The sequence below is a fragment of the Urocitellus parryii genome, chromosome 3 (genome assembly GCF_045843805.1).
Source record: "Urocitellus parryii isolate mUroPar1 chromosome 3, mUroPar1.hap1, whole genome shotgun sequence".
NCBI classification, from domain to species: Eukaryota; Metazoa; Chordata; class Mammalia; order Rodentia; family Sciuridae; genus Urocitellus; species Urocitellus parryii.
The window spans coordinates 218,527,201-218,547,123 of NC_135533.1; the positions used below are offsets into that span (position 1 = coordinate 218,527,201).

The 19,923-nt window shown below is 61.2% G+C and overlaps 1 protein-coding gene across 3 annotated transcripts; it reads left to right on the forward strand.

Annotated features, from left to right (window-relative positions):
- The first annotated feature begins 10,482 nt into the window (after window positions 1–10,482).
- Slc39a3 (solute carrier family 39 member 3) lies at window positions 10,483–19,472 on the forward strand. 3 transcript variants are annotated; one of them, XM_026414735.2, is made up of 5 exons: window positions 10,483–10,581; window positions 10,724–10,802; window positions 11,183–11,265; window positions 11,991–12,312; window positions 16,356–19,472. In XM_026414735.2, exons 4-5 carry the CDS (start codon window positions 12,103–12,105, stop codon window positions 17,067–17,069), a joined length of 924 nt encoding a protein of 307 aa, XP_026270520.1. In that variant the 5' UTR covers window positions 10,483–10,581; window positions 10,724–10,802; window positions 11,183–11,265; window positions 11,991–12,102; the 3' UTR covers window positions 17,070–19,472. The 3 variants fall into 3 exon arrangements, with proteins under 3 accessions (XP_026270520.1, XP_026270519.1, XP_026270521.2); XM_026414734.2 differs by lacking the exon at window positions 10,724–10,802; XM_026414736.2 differs by lacking the exons at window positions 10,483–10,581; window positions 10,724–10,802; window positions 11,183–11,265; window positions 11,991–12,312 and adding an exon at window positions 14,073–14,425.
- The last annotated feature ends 451 nt before the right edge of the window (window positions 19,473–19,923 follow it).

Consider the following 19,923-nt stretch of genomic DNA (forward strand, 5'->3'; position numbering starts at 1 on the left):
CCTTCCCGTGATGTGGTCCCCTCTCCTCCCTGGTGCAGAGGATGGCCACCTGGCCCAGCTGGGGGTGGAGCAGGATCCCCATCATACGTGGGCCTATCATAGCCTCCTGGAGTGACAGACATGGCCCATGAAGTGCTTCTGCCTTGGTAGCCGCTCAAGAACCTTCCAGGCTCCCTGTACCCCCCGCCAGGAGCTGAGTGGGGTTTGCTGTGGGTGCTGTGGCGCCTCAGCTCTGGGCTCTCAGTTCCCACCGACAACCACCTTACAAGGACAGAAACCATGGCTCTCACTGGCCCAAGGTCCCCGGGCCAGGGAACCACAGAGCCAGGTGGAGCCCTGCTCTGTGGGAGAGTGGCCATCTCCCCCGTGGGCCCCCTTCCGTGTTCCTGTCACAGAACCGACACATGCAGGGGTGGGATTCAGGGTCCAGCTCTCCACTCCCTTCAGTCACTGTGGACACTGGAAAAAATTACAAAATGTCTGCACGCCTGCCATCCCAGACCTCAGGAGGCTGAGGCAGGAGGATTGAAGTTCAAGGCCAGCCTCAGCAACTTAGCACGACCCTGTCTCAAAAAATAAAAAGGGCTAAGTGCTCTGGTTCAGTCCCCAGATCCCTCAAAAGAGATGGTGATGTGCATGAGCAGGAGAGGACGCCCCGAGAAGGGGCTGTCTCTGGCCCCCGCTGAGGAACCCTGGGTGGAGCTCACGTTCTGGGGTCCCCAGGCCAGCAGCAGCAGTACTGCCTGGGACCTGAGTGGCCAAACAGGTGCCTAGCTACCAGGTCATCCAGGTGTGGGGCCCGTCGGGTTCCAGGTGACCCTGCACACACCAGAGCTAGGAGACCACCTGCCCGGTCTGCACCCCCCACTTCCCAGTTGTTGAGGGCCACGGCCGAGTCGGGATGATGCATGGCATTTTTGCCAGAAGTAGTGGTTGGGAGGTGACGAGCGAGCCATGAAAATGATGGTTTTTGAGTTCTAGCGGAGTTCCCGTTGAGCTCTCGGGGGATTCCTGAAGAGTTCGCCTTGGTTGGGGAGGTGCTGGAGGAGGGGTTTCCGCGTGGCGTTCGGGAGAGTTCCCGGGGAACAAGTGTGGAGTGTGCTGGTGGAGTTCAGAAATAAAGTTTTTTCCTGCTCAAGTGGCTCATGATTTGTGCCCAGCCAGACGGCGGCACCCAGTCACCCAGAAGTGCACGTCACCCATCAGCCCCACGTGCAGAAACCCCGGAGCACACAGATGTGAGCTGCGTCCCCGAAGCCACCCATGGAGCCACAAGGTCCCAACCGTCTGGTCTCACCAGGATGGCCTGCAGGCCACCGCTGGGCAGGTGCTGGGGCTGTGGGCAGCTTGCAGGGCCAGGACTTTGCTGTGTGGCTTGATGAGAGGCACATGGCGGTGATGCCATCAGCTCCACACAAGTCAGAAAAGCACATCTGGGCGCTCCTGTCACTAGCCACGGCTCCTGGGGAGCAGCTGCTGCCACCTTGGGGCCCAGAGCCACAGCCACACTGCCGCTTCACGCTCTGAGGTGACAGTCCCTGGACCGCGGACCCTGCCTTGCTGCCCTCCCGGGAAGCAGGAGGGGAAAACAGCTGGGTGTCACAGAAGCAGCGGTTGGCGGCCTGGGGTGGCTTCCCCCGGGCTCTGCGGTACCTCAGCTGGAGGTGCGCCTGCCCTGGGACTGCTCTGCACCCTAGTGCCCAGGGCGCCCCCAGCGCTGGGGCTCGGGATGCCCGTCCCCGCAGGCCCTAGGCCGACTCGTCAAGCAGTGGTGTCGAATCACTTGCCCCCAGGAGGGGGATCTGCCCGCTGGCTTTAGAATCTCTCTACACAGAAAAGCATCTCAGCCCAGAGGGGTGACTTGGGAACACAACGCAGCGCGCCGCATCCCCGGCCTCGGCGACTCCCCTCGCTGAGCACGAGCCTGCCGCGGGGCGTTGGGCCGGCAGGGGGCGCGCGGGGCCGGAGCAGCATCAGGACCTGGCAGAAGGATGGGCCCGCGAGCTCCCCGGCCGCGCCCTGAGCCCGCTGCGCCTGCAGCCCCCGCTGACCTTGCAGAGCCAGGAGGGGGTGCCTGCCGGTACGTGCGCTCTGGAGCAGCACCCGACGGGGGTCAAAGAAAGTGCCCTCAGAAACCACAGGCTTGGCGGTCCGGTCCCCCTGTTTCCACTGTACCAGGCGCAGGTGTCAGGGCGCAGACAGAACCACCTGCGCCCGCCCCGCCGGCCCCTGTCACCCCAACCAACCTGGTCATCGGGCCTGGAGGGGTCCACCACGGCCCCACAGCCCCCTCCCACCAGCCTCCACTCCACCCCGGAGCCGCCTTGGACCAGGCCTGCGGGGCATGGCACCCGCAAGGTGACGCGGCCTGCCTTGGTGGCCGAGGGTGGCGCCGCCCAGCTCCAAGGTTCTACACATGGGATCTGCGGAAGGAAACAGCAGAAGGATTTTAAAAGGAAATACAGACTACATTCTGGGTTGGGCCAGATTTTCTTAAAGAGAACACGGAAGCATGAGCTGTGATTTTTTTTTTAATCAACCGGCTGGATGGCATTAATTAAAATAAGGAGTCCACTAAAACGGAGACATCCGTGGGTCATCCAGCACATTAAGGTGGCCTGCGGGTCGGCGCTCACCTGACAGGTTAGCAAGGCCCTAAGCAACTTGGCCAGGTCTTGTCTCTCCTTATTTAAATTTGTAGACAGCGGGGCTGGGGCTGGGGCTGGGGCTCAGTGGTAAGGTGTCTGCTCACATGTGGGAGGCCCTGGGTTCCACCCTCAGCACCACATCAATAAAAGTATTGTATCCACCTACAACTAAGAATGTTTTTAAATAAATATTTTAAAAGGGCTGGGGATGGGCTGGGACTGTGGCTCCTGGGCAGAGCACTCCCCTAGCAGGGGCAGCACGGGGTTCCATCCTCATCACCACATGAACATAAAGGCATTGTGTTGGGTCCATCTACACCTAAAAACCAATAAAATCTAAAAAGGGGGGGCTGGGGACGTGGCTAAATGGTTAAGGCCCCTGGGTTCAATCACCCAATACAAAAAACAAAAAAGGTATTTATTTGCAATTCATACTTTTCAAAAGTGTTAATCAGGCATGGTGGGCACGCCTGCTAAGGAGGCGGGGCAGCCTGGGCCACCGAGGGGACTCTGCCTCAAAATGAAATAAAGGACTGGGCGGCTCAGTAGTGGACGCTTGCCTAGCATGTGCAAGGGCCTGGGGTCCATCCCCAGTTCTGGAAAAAAAAAAAAACAACGCAAATATCAGATCATCCTCGTTAGAAAAAGTTCAGACAATGGCAAAATATTTAAAATACAATAGAAAAATCACACCTTATCCTGCCTCCAATCCCACATAGCCACAGTTTGTCTTATGTCCCTCCGATTGTCCTTAGTAGCTGGTAACTCTGGTAGATTCTAAGTGTTTCTGTTCCTTTTTCACATGCTGAAATGGAACCCAGGGCTCACACATGCTCTACCACTGGCTGTATCCACAGCCCAGATGTCTGCTGTCATACTTTACAAACTGGCATGATGTCGTCGATAATTCCTCCAAATGTCCTCTCCATTTAACACAGATCATGGTAATCACGTTAACAAGCTTTTCCGTCACTGGAACAAAGTACCTGAGATAATCAACTTATAAAGAGGAAAGGTTGGTTTGGGATCGTGGGTTACAGGGTCATAGCCCAGGATCATTGACTTGTGGCTGTGGCCCTGTGGCAGGGCAGCATGTGGAGGAGTCATCAGCCCACCTCATGGCCAGAAAGCCAAGGGGAGGCCCAAACAGTCTCCCGTGAGGCCTCACCCGCAACCGGTGCCCTTCCAGGCCCCTCCTGAAGGGCCTCGGGGGGACACTCACGGTCCAGTTCACTGTCATTTCCTCTCAGGATCCACCTCGTTGTCCACACAATAAGCCCTAGGAGGGGTGGACCTGGCTCCCAGACTCTGTTTCTCTAGGACTTCCTGCACGTCCTCCTCACTCGGGGGCTGGGTTAAACCACAGGAGTGGGCACCGTGCGTGGGGGTCAGCCTCAAGAGACCCTCTGGCCCAGAATGCAGCCCCTGACGCCCGCAGCCGCCGTCCAAGACGAGGCGGAATGGCAACGGGGAAAGGAGGACTTGGCCAGGCACCTGAGAAGCAGCAGCTCAGCAGGGGCTCGAGTCACCGTCCACACGGCCAGTCACGTTGGTGCAGGGACCCGGGACACGAGGTCAGGAGAACGGCCCCTCAGCTCCCTGGCCCTGGAACCACAGCGTCCGTCCAGTCAGGAGGAAAGGGTCAGAAGGGTCCCAGGTCACGAAATCAAGGCAGGTGGCCAGACTGTCACAGCCAGAGGAGCCCAGGGACGTGGTACCTGGGTCACCACTGGGTCCTGGGCAGAAGAGGACACTGGGAGAATGAGTGAAGCTTGGACTCCAGTTCATGACCGATGAGCGCCTGTCCCGGGTGGGGGGCGGCACCCAGGGCGGTCCTGCACGTGGCCAGGCTCTCAGCCCACGCCCGGTCCCTCTGACACAGCCAGGGTTTAGACTGCTGTTCTTCTTCCTCTCCTAGCCCCGGGGACTGGACCCAGGGGGCTCACCCGCTGGGCAACTCGCCCACCACCGTGATGCCCGAGCTCACAGTCGACATGGGGTGGCAGGAGTCTCGCCGTGTGTCTCTCCCGATGACCAGGCACTCGTGACATGAACCCAGTGCGGCCACTGAATGCAGGAAATGCACCGATTCCCACACGACCCTATGCTGTGACACACAGTCCACATCTGAATTGTGTTGTTGGTGCCCTCACATTTCTGGAAGCCTCTTCCTAAACCAGGATCACGATCGCATCTGCTCGGATCTGAACGGTTTCTCAGGTTTTCACGGCCTCTCGTGACGTTGACATTCGGGGGACACCAACCAGCTGACCCCACCTGGACCGTCGGAGCCTCTCCTCATGCACAGACTTAGCCGCTGCTGCCCACCCAGCTCACGGCAGGCCCTGAGTTCCGTCCCCAGCACCAAGACCCGAGGATGGGACGACACGGGTGGGCGCACCTTCCACAGTGTCCTCGTTTTGGCAGGAAGAGTACTAAGCACTATGGTGTTCTCCCCGGTTCTCCCTTGGGAGCCCAAGTGTCCCTTTGGTCCCATGTGGGTGACACTATCGTTGACACCCTGCTGTGGAGAGGGAGGCTCCGTCAGGCTGTGCCGCCGTGAGGTCCATTCTACCCACTTACTAAGAAGTCTGTGGGGGACGTGGAAACTCCGCCTCCCGGTTCCCACGCTCACCGGACCCTCAGGCTCCCCCCGTCCCTGCTCCTGCCCTGCCAGCTGGCCTTGGCACCGTCCCCCACCTTCCTCTGCCCCAGCCCAGGTGACAGACCCACGCTGCGGATGAGCAGAGGCCACCCTGGCTGCCGTCGTTAGGTGTCTGGTCCTGGCGCCGTGCGTGGCCAGCACCTCCCTTGGCGGTCACCAGGCACTGTGTCCCCAGAGCACGGAGTCTCCAGGCTGTGCCCTCTCAGCCGTGCCCCTGGGGCCGTGCCCACTGCAGCCCCCGACACAGGAAAATAAAAGCGCCAGGACCCTGAGCGGCGCCCTGGGGCCTGGACGCAGCGGCCCTCCTACCCGTTCACCTGGCGACGGGCACCCGACGGGCTCCAGCCTGGCCACGTGGCGGTTGGGGTTGGAAGGCCTGTCCCAGGGTGGTGTGGTCGGGAGGTGGGGACCTGGTGGGAGGCCTGGGGCCCTGGAGGCGTGCCCCTGATGGAGGTGCGGGAGCCTGCGCCCTCCGGCCCTCTTCCTGGCCCTGAGGTGGGCAGTTCGGTCCTCCACGTGCCCCGGCCAGGAGGAGCCACCTGCCACAGGCCCGCTGTCTGTGGACCAAACCTGCAGAGCCACAGGCAGAGCGGCCCTGGGCCCTGGGCCCTGGTGGGCGATGTCTCAGGCCCGTGTTGTAGCCGGGGAGCACAGGCGCTGGGGTGACCGCCAGCGCTGGGGTGACCGCCCTGCATCCCCGCAGCTCCGGGTGCCCTCGTGGGTAGGTACCCGGGGGAGGAGGCCGGGTCCTGGGCAGGTGTCACCCGATTCTTTCCTGTGCCAATCAGCCGTGTGTTCACGTCTGGCGTGCCTTTGTTTTCAGTTTTAAAATGTCGTACTGACTGGAAATAGCCCAATGTCCCCCAGGCAAACAGAGGAACCATTTTTAGTGAATCCATACAATGGAATCCTACAAAGTCAACAAAGCCAAGGAGCACAGCCTGAAGGTGTGTCTTGCCGTCAGTCACCCCTCGGTCTCGACTCCGTGGGGCTGTGGAGGGGCCTTGGTGGACACCTGCTTTACTCCACCCTGTAGGACCCGCTGCCTGTCCTTACCTTACTGTGCCTCTTGGGTCTGTCCCCCTGTGAACTGCCGCCGTCCCTTTCCCGGCTTCATTTCGGGACAGTCATTCTGGGTGGAGCGCAGCGTCCAGCATGTGATTGACATTTCCTGGGGCTGGGTGGGGCTCGGGTGCTTCGACCCTCAGCATTGCATAGAGGTAAATAAATGAATGAACAAGCAGACAAACACAGGGATCGCGTCCATCTACACCTAAAGATGTATCAGGTCTCTTTCCCTCTGTCTTGTCACTTTGTACCAGATGTGGAACCCAGGGGCACTAACCACTGAGCCTTTCAAAAAATATTTGATTTAGAGACAGGCTCTTGCTAAGTGGCTCAGGGCTCACTAAGAGGCTGAGGCTGCTTTGAGCGCTGGCCCTCCTGCTCCAGCCTCCCCAGCTGCTGGACGACAGGCGTGGCTTGCAGGCCTCACCTGCCCTCAGGGCCATTCCTCGTGCCTCGCTGGGGGATTCCTCGTCTGGTTTGAGTTGTCAGTGGACCCTTATTTTGGTCTGTTTACATGTGGTGCTGACCAGGGAACCCAGTGCCTCACCCGGCCAGCGGCCAGCGGCCAGCTGAGCTCCCACCCCAGCCCTGTGGATGCCCCTGAGATACAGTCAATCCACCTGGGCTGTCCTGTGGCGCCCCGGGGATACACGGTTCTGGTGCAGGGGTTTAGGAACATGCACTGACCTCCTGCAGCTCCTGCCCGGAACCTTGCTTCCCGACTGACCCTGCACAGATGCGGCCCTTCCCCGTGTTCCCTCGGAGGCCCCTGGTCTTCGCCTGATGTGCTGCTGCCACACACCGTCTTCTCGTTGTGAACTGTGCAAGACCCAAAGAGTCAACTGCTCAGTGTCTCCTAGTGACCAGCTGGGGACCATGGTGCCGTGGAGTACACCTGCTGTCCCCGCACCCAGACGTCAGAGGCAGAGGTCCCTGGAGCCCAGGGGCTTGAGGCCAACCTGGACGACACAGACAGACAGACAGACCCCTTCTTCGGAAAAAATTTTTTTGAAAGCACGAGACACAACTTATAAATAGCTACCGGAGATCGTGGGTCCCACCATGAGGCAACCTCGGGAGGCCGACAGTGGCATTCAGCGTGAGTGCCTGTGGCATGGCACGGGGACCTCCGCAAAGCCGAGGTCCCTCACAGCCTCCAGGGCTGCCCCTCCGCCAGTCCCTCCGGCTTGGGGAACAACACCGGCATCCACCTTGGCACTCAAGCCAGAAGGTGAGTCCCCGAGGCTCCTCCTCTGAGACCCACCTGGCAGGCGGCAGCCTGCCCCGCAGCGCACCCCTCCACCCTCCTCCTACCCGGAGGCTGCCTTCATCTAAACCATCACCAATTCCTACTCCCACGATTCTTAACTAGTCTCCCTGCTTCAGGACTTGCTCCCTAAAATTCAGCCTCTTTTCCTGTTTGTACTAGGGTTTAGAGCCAGGGTGCTCTACCCCTGAGCTTTTCCAGCACTTTTTAATTTTTAGTTTGGGACAGGGCTCACTAAGTTGCCGAGGCTGGCCTCAAACTCTGATCCTCCTCCCTCAGCCTCCTGTGTTACTGGGATTACAGGCAACAAACAATTGAGCCTTTCTTCATGCAGAAGTTAAAATAACCTTAGAACAGTAGTTGGATTATGACCTTCACCTGCTTAAACCCTGTCCCTGAGACACAGCTGGGTCTACAGCAGGGTTCCCAACGTCTCCCCTCCTGGTTGTTCCTGACATTCAGCCGCCTGCCCTGCGGCTTCCTTAAGTGCCGACTCTCTTCTGCCTGTCAACTCTCCCGTCTGCCCCTCCTGCTCAGCACTCTTGATTGGGCTGACCCCCACCCAGTGCTCTTTCCTCTTCTTTCCTCACAGCATTTAGTACCCTCCACAGCTTTTCTGTGATGTCTTGGTTATCAAATTTCCCCAAGACTTAGCGGGGAGAAACAACTTTACCACCCCAGATCCTGTGGCTTCGGTTTCAGGATTCAGGTGAAGCTGAGCTGAGGCTCTGCCTTGAGTCTTCAAAGGCCGCATGTGACCAAGGTGTCCACTGGGGAGTTCACACGGGACGAGAGCCCTCCCAAGTCACCTGGGGGCTCACACGGGTCAAGAGCCCTTCCAAGACCAGACGCTCTCTCGTGGTTGCAGGCAGGGTTCAGTTCACAGGCTCTGGGAGGGAGGCTCTCATGCTGACTGTTGGTTGGGGACACCCTCAGCTCCTTGCTTTGTGGCCTCCCCACAGCATGCGTCATCAAGGCGTGTGAGCTGCGAAGGCAACAGGCCACCTGCTGGCAGGACAGAGTCACAGCTTTTCATCTCTCTGGCTCCCCCTGCTGGTGTGGATCAAGTCAGGGGGGGCTGGGGTTGTGGGTCAGTGGGAGAGCACTTGCCTAGCACTTGTGAGGCACTAGGTCGGATCTCCAGCACCACATAAGATAAATAAATAAGGGTTAAAAAAAGACAAAGTTCTGGGCTGGGGATGTGGCTCAAGCGGCAGCGTGCTCGCCTGGCATGCGTGCGGCCCGGGTTCAATCCTCAGCACCACATACAAACAAAGATGTTGTGTCCGCCGAGAACTAAAAAATAAATATTAAAAAAAAAGACAAAGTTCTAAAGGTTTTTTTTTTTTTAAAGGAACCAAGTCATTGGGTTCTGTTCACAGTTGGGAGAAGGTACCTGAGGACATGGATGCGAGGGTGTGGGGCAGTGAGACCCTCCTGGAGACCTGCCTGTCCCTCTCCCATCTGCGCGGCCTCTCACTGGGCTATGAGCGGTGATGGGAGGGGCTTTGTTTCTTCTTCTATTTTATTCTCCTCCTTTTCCGTTCTGGGGATCAAACCTGAGGCCTTACATATGGAAGGCAAGCACTCTACCACTGAGCTACATCTCCAGTACATCCATTTTACTTCTTTAAAACTTTAAAAAATTTGTTTTTAAAATTGTACCACTGAGCCACATCCCTTGCCCTAAGAGTGTAAATGTTATGCATAACATTTACACTCTTCACCATTTTGAAGAGCACGATTTTAGTGCTTTAGTGCAACCTCCCCACTTCCTCATCTTCCCAGACTGAAACCCTCCCCCTAAGAATTAACTCCCCATTGTCTTCCCATCCTGTCCTCAGGTTTTGTGAGTACGACTATGAGGATTTGTCCTTTTCTTCTGGGTTATTCCACACACCGTACCCTCTGATACCTGGCTCATGGGTCGGCCAGAAAGAAGATCACAGCGAATAAGTGAATACAGTCTTCTTCATAAGTCTTGTTGCTTTGGAGGGGGTACATGGGAAGCCTGTTTTTCCCATGTTCCTTCCACCTTAGGGAAAAAAGATCAATGTTCAATAGTCAGCCTTGATTTTACTTGGCCTGTCAGTGGTATTGAAAAAAAAAAAAAAAACCAAGATGATTCTCTTGAAATATGTTGGATCTATCCTATCTCTCATCAAAATCCTGCAGTGATGCCAGGCTTGGTGGCACATGACGGTTACCTAGCAACTAGGGAGGCTGAGGCAGGGGGGTGCAAGTTTGAGGCCAGCCTCAACAACTTAGCAAGACCCAGTTCCAAAAATAAAAAGGGCAAGCGATGTGGCTCAGTGTTACAGCAGTCGCCTGGCATGTGTGACGCCTCGGGTTGAATGTCATCCCATCTTTTTAGGTCCTCTAAGATCTGCCTCCCCTTGTGATTGAAGTCACCATGAATCTCTTGGCCTTGAATTTATTCCTCCTATCAACTGAGAGTTGTTGAACCCATATATATTCTTCTTAAGACTCCAGGAGGGGCATCATCAGAGAGGACGCTTTGAGAAGGACCGCTCTCCGTGGAAAATCGCTTCCCGCCAAATCGTCAACCCGCACAGAGTTCAGCACCAGGCGCCCCTGGACAGCTCTGGAATCTGAACTCTTCCGGAACCATTCCTGAAAGACCCGAGTTTCCCACCGGAGTTGCCTGATGGTTGCTCCCGCAGCTCAGTAGGAGGAAACTACTTTTCCGTGCCGGTCGAGAGGTGGAGTCGCAAAATGAGTGGCAGCCTCTTCAACCAATGGAGAGGGGCGTTTTGCCAGCCGTGCCCAGGAAGACCAATGGGCGTGAGCGTGGGTGGGTCGTGGGCCGCGGCGCGCCGAGCCTGGGACCTGCCAGGACCGCGACGGCGGGGTTGGGACCGCGCAGCGGTTGGCGGTGGGCGGCTTAGCCAGGCGGGCTGCGGCCGGAGCAGGTACGTGTGGGGTAGGGGGTGGGCCCGGGAAGGCGGGGGCAGGGCCGGGGCCTGGCGCACTCTGCCCGCCGAGGCCTGGCACCCACCGGGCACACAATAGGCGCTTAATAAGTGCTGAATTAATGTGCCCTCTGTGTCCCAGCCCCAGTAGCTTCCAGTTGAGAGCGTCCAGGCCACCCTCATTCTCACTTTCCGGAAGGGGGCACTCACACACCCATTAGGTATTTATTGGGCGCCTGCTGTGTGCTTCTGTGCCTCTCTTTGCCGGGGGCTGCTGGGGGCTGCTAGGGGCTGCTGGGGGCTGCTAGGGGCTGCTGGGGGCTGCTGGGCTTGAGCAGACAGACTCCCCTGCCCCTGCGTAGTTCACAGCATGGAGAGAGAAGTGCCTTTAAATGTCTTTAATTAATAAGGTTTCCCCAGTGCACAAAATAGAAGAAAATAATGCCAGAAAAGGGGAGGGAGGAGGCAGCTGTGACCAGGGACATCAGAGCAGAGCCTAGAGCCAGGGTGAGGTGAGGGCTGGGCCATGAGAAGGGCTGGCACCTACCTGCGGGAAAGGAAATGAGACTCCACTCAATAACGGTGACATTTTTGGGTCCAGGACAGAATCCACTGCACTTTGGCCCAAGGCTCCAGCCCATCCAGCCAGTGGTTGCCGAGCATCTGTTGTTGCCAGGCCTCGCGGTAGGTGCAAGGGACCTGGATTAGAGCAGGGGTCGGCCAGGGCATCCTTAGAAATCTAGGCGAGGGCTGGGGCTGGGACTCAGCAGGAGGGCTCTCGCCTAGCACATGGGAGGCGCTGGGTTCCATCCTCAGCACCACATAAAAATAAACAAAATAAAGGTGTTGTGTCCACCACAGCTTAAGAAAGAAAGAGAGAAACTTGGGGGAGAAGGGTCTTCCAGGCAGAGTGGCCCTGAGGCAGGACAAGCTTGACACATTCGAGGCCTGGGAAAGCTGGTGTGGGCCGAGGTGAGGCAGACCCCAGCCGTGGGGTGAAGAGCTGGAGTCGCAGGAAGCCACGGGAGCAGCGCCCCAGGGAGCGTTCCGCAGCAGTGCAGGTGTCTGCTGGGTAGCCCACCAGGCTCCCGGGCACAGGCGCAAGGCCGAGGACGCAGGCTCTCACGTTGTATCTGGGGTTTTCTTATAACTTTGTTTATGTGACGCTGAGGCTCGAACCCAGCGCCTCACACGTGGCCAGGCCAGCACTCTGCCCCTGAGCCCCAGCCCGGCCCCGCATCGTGTCTTATTTTAATTAAACAGACACGTGACCAATGGCTGCCCTGGTTGGTGCAGTGCAGGGGGATTTTCATGGGAGGAGTGATGTACGGGAGCCCTGGGGTGGGTAAGGGGTGTGGTGTGACTGTCCTGGGTGACCCCAGGCTGACGTGGCTGCCCCGTGTCCGCAGTGGCCGAGTGCCGTCATGCACCTCCAGCTGTGTGGTCAGGCCCCGTAGCGCGGGTGTGTGCACCCATGCATAACCTGGGCCCTCGGTGACCACGGCGACCCCAGCCACGGCCATGATGAAGTTGTTAGTGGCCAAGATCCTTTGCATGGTGAGCGTGTTCTTCTTCATGCTGCTGGGCTCCCTGCTCCCCGTGAAGGTCATCGAGACGGACTTTGAGAAGGCCCATCGCTCCAAAAAGATTCTTTCCCTCTGCAACACCTTTGGAGGCGGAGTCTTTCTGGCCACGTGCTTCAATGCGCTGCTGCCTGCTGTGCGGGAAAAGGTAATGCTCCCTGCTGACAGTTGGAGCCCTTGGCACCTTGGGGCCAAGGGGCTCTGATGGTTCACCAGCCCCGATACCAACTCCAGCGGGGGCCTTGATTCTGTGAGGACGGCAGGAAGGAGAAAATGGATTGCTGTGTGATCTGATACCGATTGCTGCCCCTCTCTGTGCCTTGCCTGGTAAACAGGGGGTTTGATTAGACCTGTGTTGGGACTAGACTGATGAGCCCAATGGGAGGTGAGTATCCAGACCCTCTGCCCACTCCAGGCAGCGTGACGCTCCGTCCTGAACCCAGTGTGGCTGTTTTCCCGCTCCTGCGTCTGTCAGCTGTTGCTGTGTGGCAGGTCACATCAGACCTGTGTCTTCAGGCTATAGATGCTGTTGTCTCTCAGTCTCTGTGGTCAGGAGTGTGGGCACAGCCTCACTGTCCTGTGCTTCAGGGCCACCCAGGATCGCTGCCCCCAACCTGCATGGGCAGCTGAACCTAAGGTCGCTCGTGTGAATTTCCAGGGACACCAAATGCAACACAGACACAAGTTACCTTTAAACAAGCTTCAGGACGGCTTCTCCGGCCTCGGCCCCCGGCTCCCCGAGAGCGAAAGCCCGTGAAGGCAGGGGAGACTGGCGCAAGGGCGGGCAGGGTCGGAAGGGGCTTTTACTTGGGGGCTCTTGTTCTTAGAAAGTTCTGTCCAAAAAAGGGCAGGGTTTCCAGGGACAGGGGAGTGTAACGCAACCCTGGGGCACAGGGAAGAGCCCTTCCTATCCGAGCTGGACCGCCCGGGCCCCCATCGGGACTGGAAGGTGCGGTTATTCAGTGTGGCTCCCCACCCAGGGTAGCCGTGGGGCGTGTCCTGGAGGGAATCCACCTACAGGCTCCCTTGGCCGCCGTCAGCCTGGGGGCCTGGCCCATGTGCTCTGCTGCAGGCTGAGAGCGCTGTGGCTCACGCATGCAGTGACAGTGTGGCCGCCTTCTCCTCTGCTGGTGGGAAGTGAGGGCCAGCCCCTGCCACTCAGGAGGCTGGGGCACTGGGGACGGTCTCAGGGTCTGTCTGCCGTGACGCCCCACCTGGTGGTCCTGCAGTGGCCCATTCCTTGAGCACTCCTTCAGGGCCCCACGGTTCAAGCCCCTCAGGGGGCCGCAGCGGGTGGCCTGGCCATGCCTGCCTGGTGACCTCAGGTGAGCTACTCTTTCTCCCTGGGCCAGTGTGGGCAGGGCCTGGTGGACATCCTGGACTTCCTGTTCTTGTCCCTGGAGCTGGGCTGTCCCTTCAAGCCTGTGAGTGCCAGGGTGGCATTCTCCGACGGCACTAGATCCAGCCCTGGGGACACTTGCCCCCTGCCTGGTCCGCGGGTGGGGTGGGAATGAGGGCCGTTGCTCCTATGGCCGCGTCCTCCGGCTGGAGGGATCTCGTGGCCGCTGAGGCCCGTGGCTCAGGTGACACGGAGGTCATCAAAAGGCAAGTAAGGGGGTGGACCTGGCCGGCCTGGGGCAGTGCCCACCCTCCTGCCGGCCTCAGGGACTGAGAGCCAGGCGTGGGCAGCGGGGCAGTGAGGATCTGAGGGAGGCCCAGCCCAGGCCACCCCGCCAGCAGCCAGTGTGGGCGTGGGACCTCAGTCCTGGCTGCCAGCCGGTGGGACTGCCACCACCCGCGGCCGCGGACTGAGCAGAGGGCCAGCCGCTGTCAGAGCCGCACGGTGGCACTCAGTGTCCTTGGCCAGGAGGCTGTCCTCTGGGAGTGAGCATGGCTGTGCCCCCGACACAGAGAGGGTGCCTGAGCCGTCTCTTGAGATCTGCACTCCACGTGCCATCTCTAGCCCCATTCTCCTCACGCCTTGACACCTGGACGTCTGTGGGTGGCCTCCTGTCCCCTCCGGCTCATCCTCCTGCAGCATGTGCGGCCTCTGGGGTCCTCCTGGCCTCCGCACTCGCCCGCTCAGGGCCGTGCCCCTCAGCACGCGGAGCTCGCAGCCCGGCCCGCCACAGCGCAGGCCCCCTGCCTCCTGCACATCCTTTGGATCCGTGCTCAGCCTCTGGGAGCAGCAGTGGTCCCCGTGAGCCACCATGTCCCCAGGAGAGGCTCGCAGAAGCCTCCGGTGGCTGTTGAGGGAGCAGGTGAGGTGGCTTCTCTATGGAAACCGTCTCCACTGCAGCAAGGTTCTCTTCTGGGCCATCTGTCCCCGGGGTAACCGGGCCATGCTGGGGACACAGGTGGCTGTCCCGACTCGGGGTGCCCTGGCCTGGAGTGGGCCGTGCTGAGCACCCTGCAGGCCTGGGGTGGCTTGCCACAGAGAAGGATCCTGCCCTACATGCTCCCATTCTAATTATACACTCACAACTGTCCCCAGACCTCATGGCCACGTGTCCCCTGGGGGTAGACACCTGGCAGGCGAGGACCCGTGTCCCGTGATGAAATGACAGTGGGGGTGGGAGGTGGGGCTCCCTGCACTGGGCCTCATGGCCTCGGAAAGTGGCCATAGCTGGCCCTGCCCGCCGACCCCCAGAGGGTGTGCCGGTGTCCACAGGGTGCCTTCCACGGCACCTCGTCCTGGCAGACAGCCTGAGGCCTGGCGTCCACCCTGTCAGGTGTCCCTCTCACAGGAGCGTCTGTACTCCTGTGGCCCTTGGGAGCCAGGAGCTCGGGGCTCGGCATGTGGTCAGCTCCCTCATGGGAGGGAGTGGAGGAACCGGCAGTTCGCCAGTCCCAGGCCGGGGCTGCGGCAGGTCACCCTGCAGGCCCCACCGGGCAGAGAGCAGGGGGGCGGGGGACCCGGGCCAGGGCCTTTACTATCGGGCGTCACCCGGGGGGCTCCGTCACCTGGGGGGCTCCGAGGGCATCTGGCTGGGGATCAGAGCATGTGGCATGGGGGCCTGGAGGTGCCTGAGGCTGCGAGGGTGTCCCTGGCACGTCCGCACGTCCTTTTGGGGTGTGGTCAGCGGGGCGAGTCAGGCAGCCTGCATCCAGCGTCCCACAGTGAGGTGGTCACTGTGGTGGCTGTCCCAGGGCTGCCTGGACCTCACTGAGGAGCTGAGAGCAGGCCCAAGGGGGAGGCCGGGTTCAGGGTGCACGTGGAGGGGACAGAAGCGGAGTCTCTGCAGGGCCTGGTGTAGGTGGGGCACCGTGAAATGCCAGCGAGGTGAAGACCCCAAGGGAGTGGACGGCACGGTCCTGCCCTGGGGCTGTAGGCGCTCGGTGTGCCCTTCCACAGCCACCTGCCGCAGCTCAGGTTCCAGGGGAAAGGACCAGACTCCAGCCACACGTCACTCCCCTTGGCCACGTGTGGACAGTCTGGGAGTCCTGCCAGGCAGGGCCAGCTGAAGGTCCCTGGGTGGGGGCACAGCCTCCAGAAGCAGAGCTCCCCAACTGCCCGCTGGGGAAGCCAGCTCCACGCAGCACCCGCATATGGGGGCCACACCTGTCATCCCAGCAGCTCTGGAGGCCGAGGCAGAAGGATCACAAGTCAGAGGCCAGCCTCAGCCATGTAGTGAGACCCTGTGTCAAAATAAAAAGGGCTGGGGAGTGGCTCCCTAGTGGCCTGCCTGCTCCGCTGTGTCCCTCCCTGGTGGCCTGCCTCTTCCTGTGGCCTCCATGTGCATGGGCACCTGGCATCTGTCTCTGTACAAGGACACCAGGCCTGTGGGTCAGGTCCCACCTGATGATCACGTCACCTTTATGAAGCCTCCCTCTGCAGATAGGTTTGCATTTTGAGGCCCTGGGGGCGGTTCAGCCGTGACACTTGAGTTGCATTCCCAAGACCCTTCCTCCAGATGAGGCCACGTGTGTGTGGTTCCTGGTGACGTCTCTCAGGGACACGGTTCAGCCCCCTGAGGTGCCCTGGAGTCAGCATGCTCCATGCACGTGAGACCTTCAGGCAGCCTGGTAACAGGGGTGGGTCTTTAGGTCCAGCACTGCCCTCCCTGAGCTGTGGGCCTGGGATCAGAGCCCAGGGCGTCACCCCGAGCTGCCCTCTGGGCTCACACTGAGCCTGACTTGACCCTGTGCCCCGCCCTGACGGCCTTTCCCTGTCGCGTGTCCCCACTGCAGCTGCAGAGGGTGCTGAGTCTCGGGCACATCAGCACTGACTACCCGCTGGCCGAGACCCTCCTGCTGCTGGGCTTCTTCCTGACCGTGTTCCTGGAGCAGCTGGTGTTGACCTTTCGCAAGGAGAAGCCGTCCTTCATCGACCTGGAGACCTTCAATGCGGGCTCCGACGTGGGCAGCGACTCCGAGTACGAGAGCCCCTTCATGGGGGGCGCGCGCGGCCACGCCCACGGCGCCGGCCTGAGCGTGCGTGAGCTGTCGCGCTCAGGGCCGCTGCGCCTGCTCAGCCTGGCCTTCGCCCTGGCCGCCCACTCCATCTTCGAGGGCCTGGCGCTCGGCCTGCAGGAGGAGGGGGAGAAGGTGGTGAGCCTGTTCGTGGGCGTGGCTGTCCACGAGACGCTGGTGGCAGTGGCCCTGGGCATCAGCATGGCCAGGAGTGCCATGCCCCTGAGGGACGCAGCCAAGCTGGCGGTGGCCGTGAGCATCATGATCCCCCTGGGCATCAGCATCGGCCTGGGCATCGAGAGCGCTCGGGGTGTGCCCAGCAGCGTGGCCTCAGTGCTGCTACAAGGCCTGGCAGGTGGCACCTTCCTGTTTGTCACCTTCTTGGAGATCCTGGCTAGGGAGCTGGAGGACAGGAATGACCGCCTGCTCAAGGTCCTCTTCCTGGTGCTGGGCTATGCCGTCCTGGCTGGGATGGTCTTCCTCAAGTGGTGAATGCCCTCCTGGTTGCTGCCCCTGTGAGCCCTGGAGCCCCAGGCTGGACACGGGCTGGGACCTGCCGCTTCCTGGGGAGGGAGCGCCGTGAGCCTCGGCCTTCACACAGGAGAACCCCGGACCAGGCCGCGCCCAGCCCTGCGCCCCTGCCCGCACCCCAGCCCCAGAGCACTGAGCCTCTTTAAAACACTCTGACGTACCCACCAAAGCTTTGTGGCCGTGTCAGCTGCCCGAGAGGGTCCCTAACTCGCAGGAGGGGGGGCGGGGCTGGTGTCCTGGCGGGGCCAAGCCAGACCTTCTCCTCCCTGCCACACCCCAGCCCCAGGCCAGGTGGGCACAGTGTGGGCAGTGCCTGGGATGCAGAGAGCTGGGGGCTCGGGGCTGTGTGCTCCTGCCCACTACCGCTGAGACCTGCCCTGCCACACCACGTCCCACGCCTGTGAGGTGTGTCGGCGCCTCCGTGCCACAGCTGGACGGCTGGAGCTCTGTCCCTCCTGCCACGGGAGCTGTGCCTCCAGGGGGACAGGCGAGTCCCAGTTCCCCACCTGAGCTCTGGCTCACGCTGACCACTCAGAGGTCCCCTGGAATGGGAGGCTGCTCTGCAGAGGGACGAGGCCCTTGGCTGGCAGCATGATTCCCAGACGTGGAAGGAGGCCAGGACTCAGCATGGTGATGGCCTCTCGGCCCCGCACACGCCAGGGCCTCCAGAGGAAGGCAGGCAGGCAGGCAGTCCTGGCCTCGCACCAGCACAAGGATGCCCGGGCAGCAGGGCAGCCAGCAGGAACAGGAGCCCTGGCCTCCCTCTGCTGCCTGGCCTGTCCCCCCATTGCTCCCCGGAGTCTGCTGCCTGTCTCCGCGGACCCGCTGCTGTGTGGCGGCCTCCCTCTGGCCTCAGGCCCCAGCGTCCATCTCTGGGTCCAGTCACGGGCAACTGGGGCCTCTCAGCACTACAAGGATCCCATTCCCTCACCATCCCCTTGGCCTGCCACCTGGCCCGCCACCTCTGCCGTGCCCCAGTGCCACCCAGGGTTGGCTAAGCTCCCCAGCGGGGCAGGGCTCCCTCTGCCCAGGCTCCACGCTGGACCGGGCCTTCTGTTCCTCCCACTCTGGCCAGGACCCACTTGTCCAAGGGTGGCTGCCCCTGCAGGATGACCCCACCACCTACTGGCTCAAGGACTCGAGGCTCAGGAGACCGGCCTGTTCACGCCCTGCAGCCAGGAGCAGGCCGAGTGCCGGACCCCCTCCTGCCGCTGGGCGGTCCACTCTTCCCGGGAGCCCAGGCAGTACAGCCGGCGCTTGCCCAGGTGTGGGGACAACTCTGCCCCTCCTAGTTCTCATCCTCACCACCTGGCCCTGCCGGGCGGCGCCAATGCTCCCCCTCAGCCTCAGGAGCTGTGGGTCCTGGGCAGCCGGGTCCCCGGGGGAGGGCACAGGGTCTGCATGTGGCTGGGCTGGGAAGGCTCGGGGTCCCCTGTCCTCCACAGCCAGCAGGGGTCTGCCCCTCCCTTCCCCCATCACTGCCAAGAGCACCAAGTGGTGTCCCTTTCCTGCCACACATCAGCTCCCTGGGGTGGCCCTAGAGACAGCAGCAAGCCTGCCGTATTCCACCTCTCTGCCTCACCCCCTTGGCCCTCCAGGACCACGTGGCCCCCTAAAGGGCCTTCCCTGAGTGTGGGAAGATGCCAGGTGCCCACTGAGCAGGGCCCAGCCTGCCCCACAGGTAGACCCTCAGCCACCAGGCAGAGTCCAGTGGTGGGGTGTCCCTAGGTCCCCGGGCATGGCTGCCGCTGCCACCCCAGGCTCCTCCCTACCCCTGCCCAGCCTCAAAAGCTGGTCCAGGCCCCACCCAGGACAAAGGGCCACTGCCTGCCTCCCAGCCACCGTCTCCACCCACCAAGGTCCTGCCCTCTGGTCCCCACCTGTCTGCTGCAGCCCACCTCTGGGGCCTGGGGAAGGGTGGCCGTGGCCTGGCAGCAGGTGTCTCTGGTCTCTCATGGTGGACAAAGAAGTCGGTGTCTCCTGTGTCCCTGGCCGACTTGGCGAGTCCAGCCGGATCCTGGTCCTTGGTCCCCGGGCACCCTCACTGCCTGCCGCTGCACACCGGCCACCAGGGCCCAGCCAGGAATCCCAAGTTGTGGGAAAGGCTCCGTCCACCTGTGCGACCCAGCCCGGCCACGCCAGTGCCTGTGGGAGTTGGGGTGCTCCTAGGGGGTCTCTTGCTGACTGGTTCTCAGGGTGACGCTGCCCCAGGGACACTGAGCCACGTCTGGGGACATTGGTGGCTGCACCACAGGAGAGTCCATCACAGACCACTTCATCGATGGGAACAGCGGCTGGAGCCACCAGATCCCGCTCCTCGTGGAGATGGGGGTGGCAGCGGCTCGGCTCCCAGTGAGGCGGCCTAATAACAGCGTGTCAGGCTCCTGCGTGGCTTGTTTGCGTCTCTGCCACCGAAGTCATTAGCGCAGGCGGGGGCGCGGCTCGGGCCCCCCCCAGTCTCGGGCCCAGAAAAGCCATGGCACCTTTGGACCTGCCCGACGCGCCCCTGACCCAGCGGCCGCCCCTGCCCTACCTGGGCCCGAGTCTCGGGTGGGCTTCAGGTCAAGGCCAGGGGCCCCGTCACTCCTGAAGATCCAGGCTTCCCCCTCAGTGGCCCCTGGCCATCCCAGCCCCTCCTGAGCAGCAGGCAGGGGCCCAGGCTCCTGAGAGCACCGGAGGGTCCTCTTGGGATGGCTGCCGCCGGGCGCGGGGGCCAGGACGCGTCACACCTCTCCAGCTCCATCCTGCCCCCTCCCAGGCCTCTGTAAACTGCGCCTGTAGCTCCTTAGACAGGGACACAGCTGACCTCTGCCAA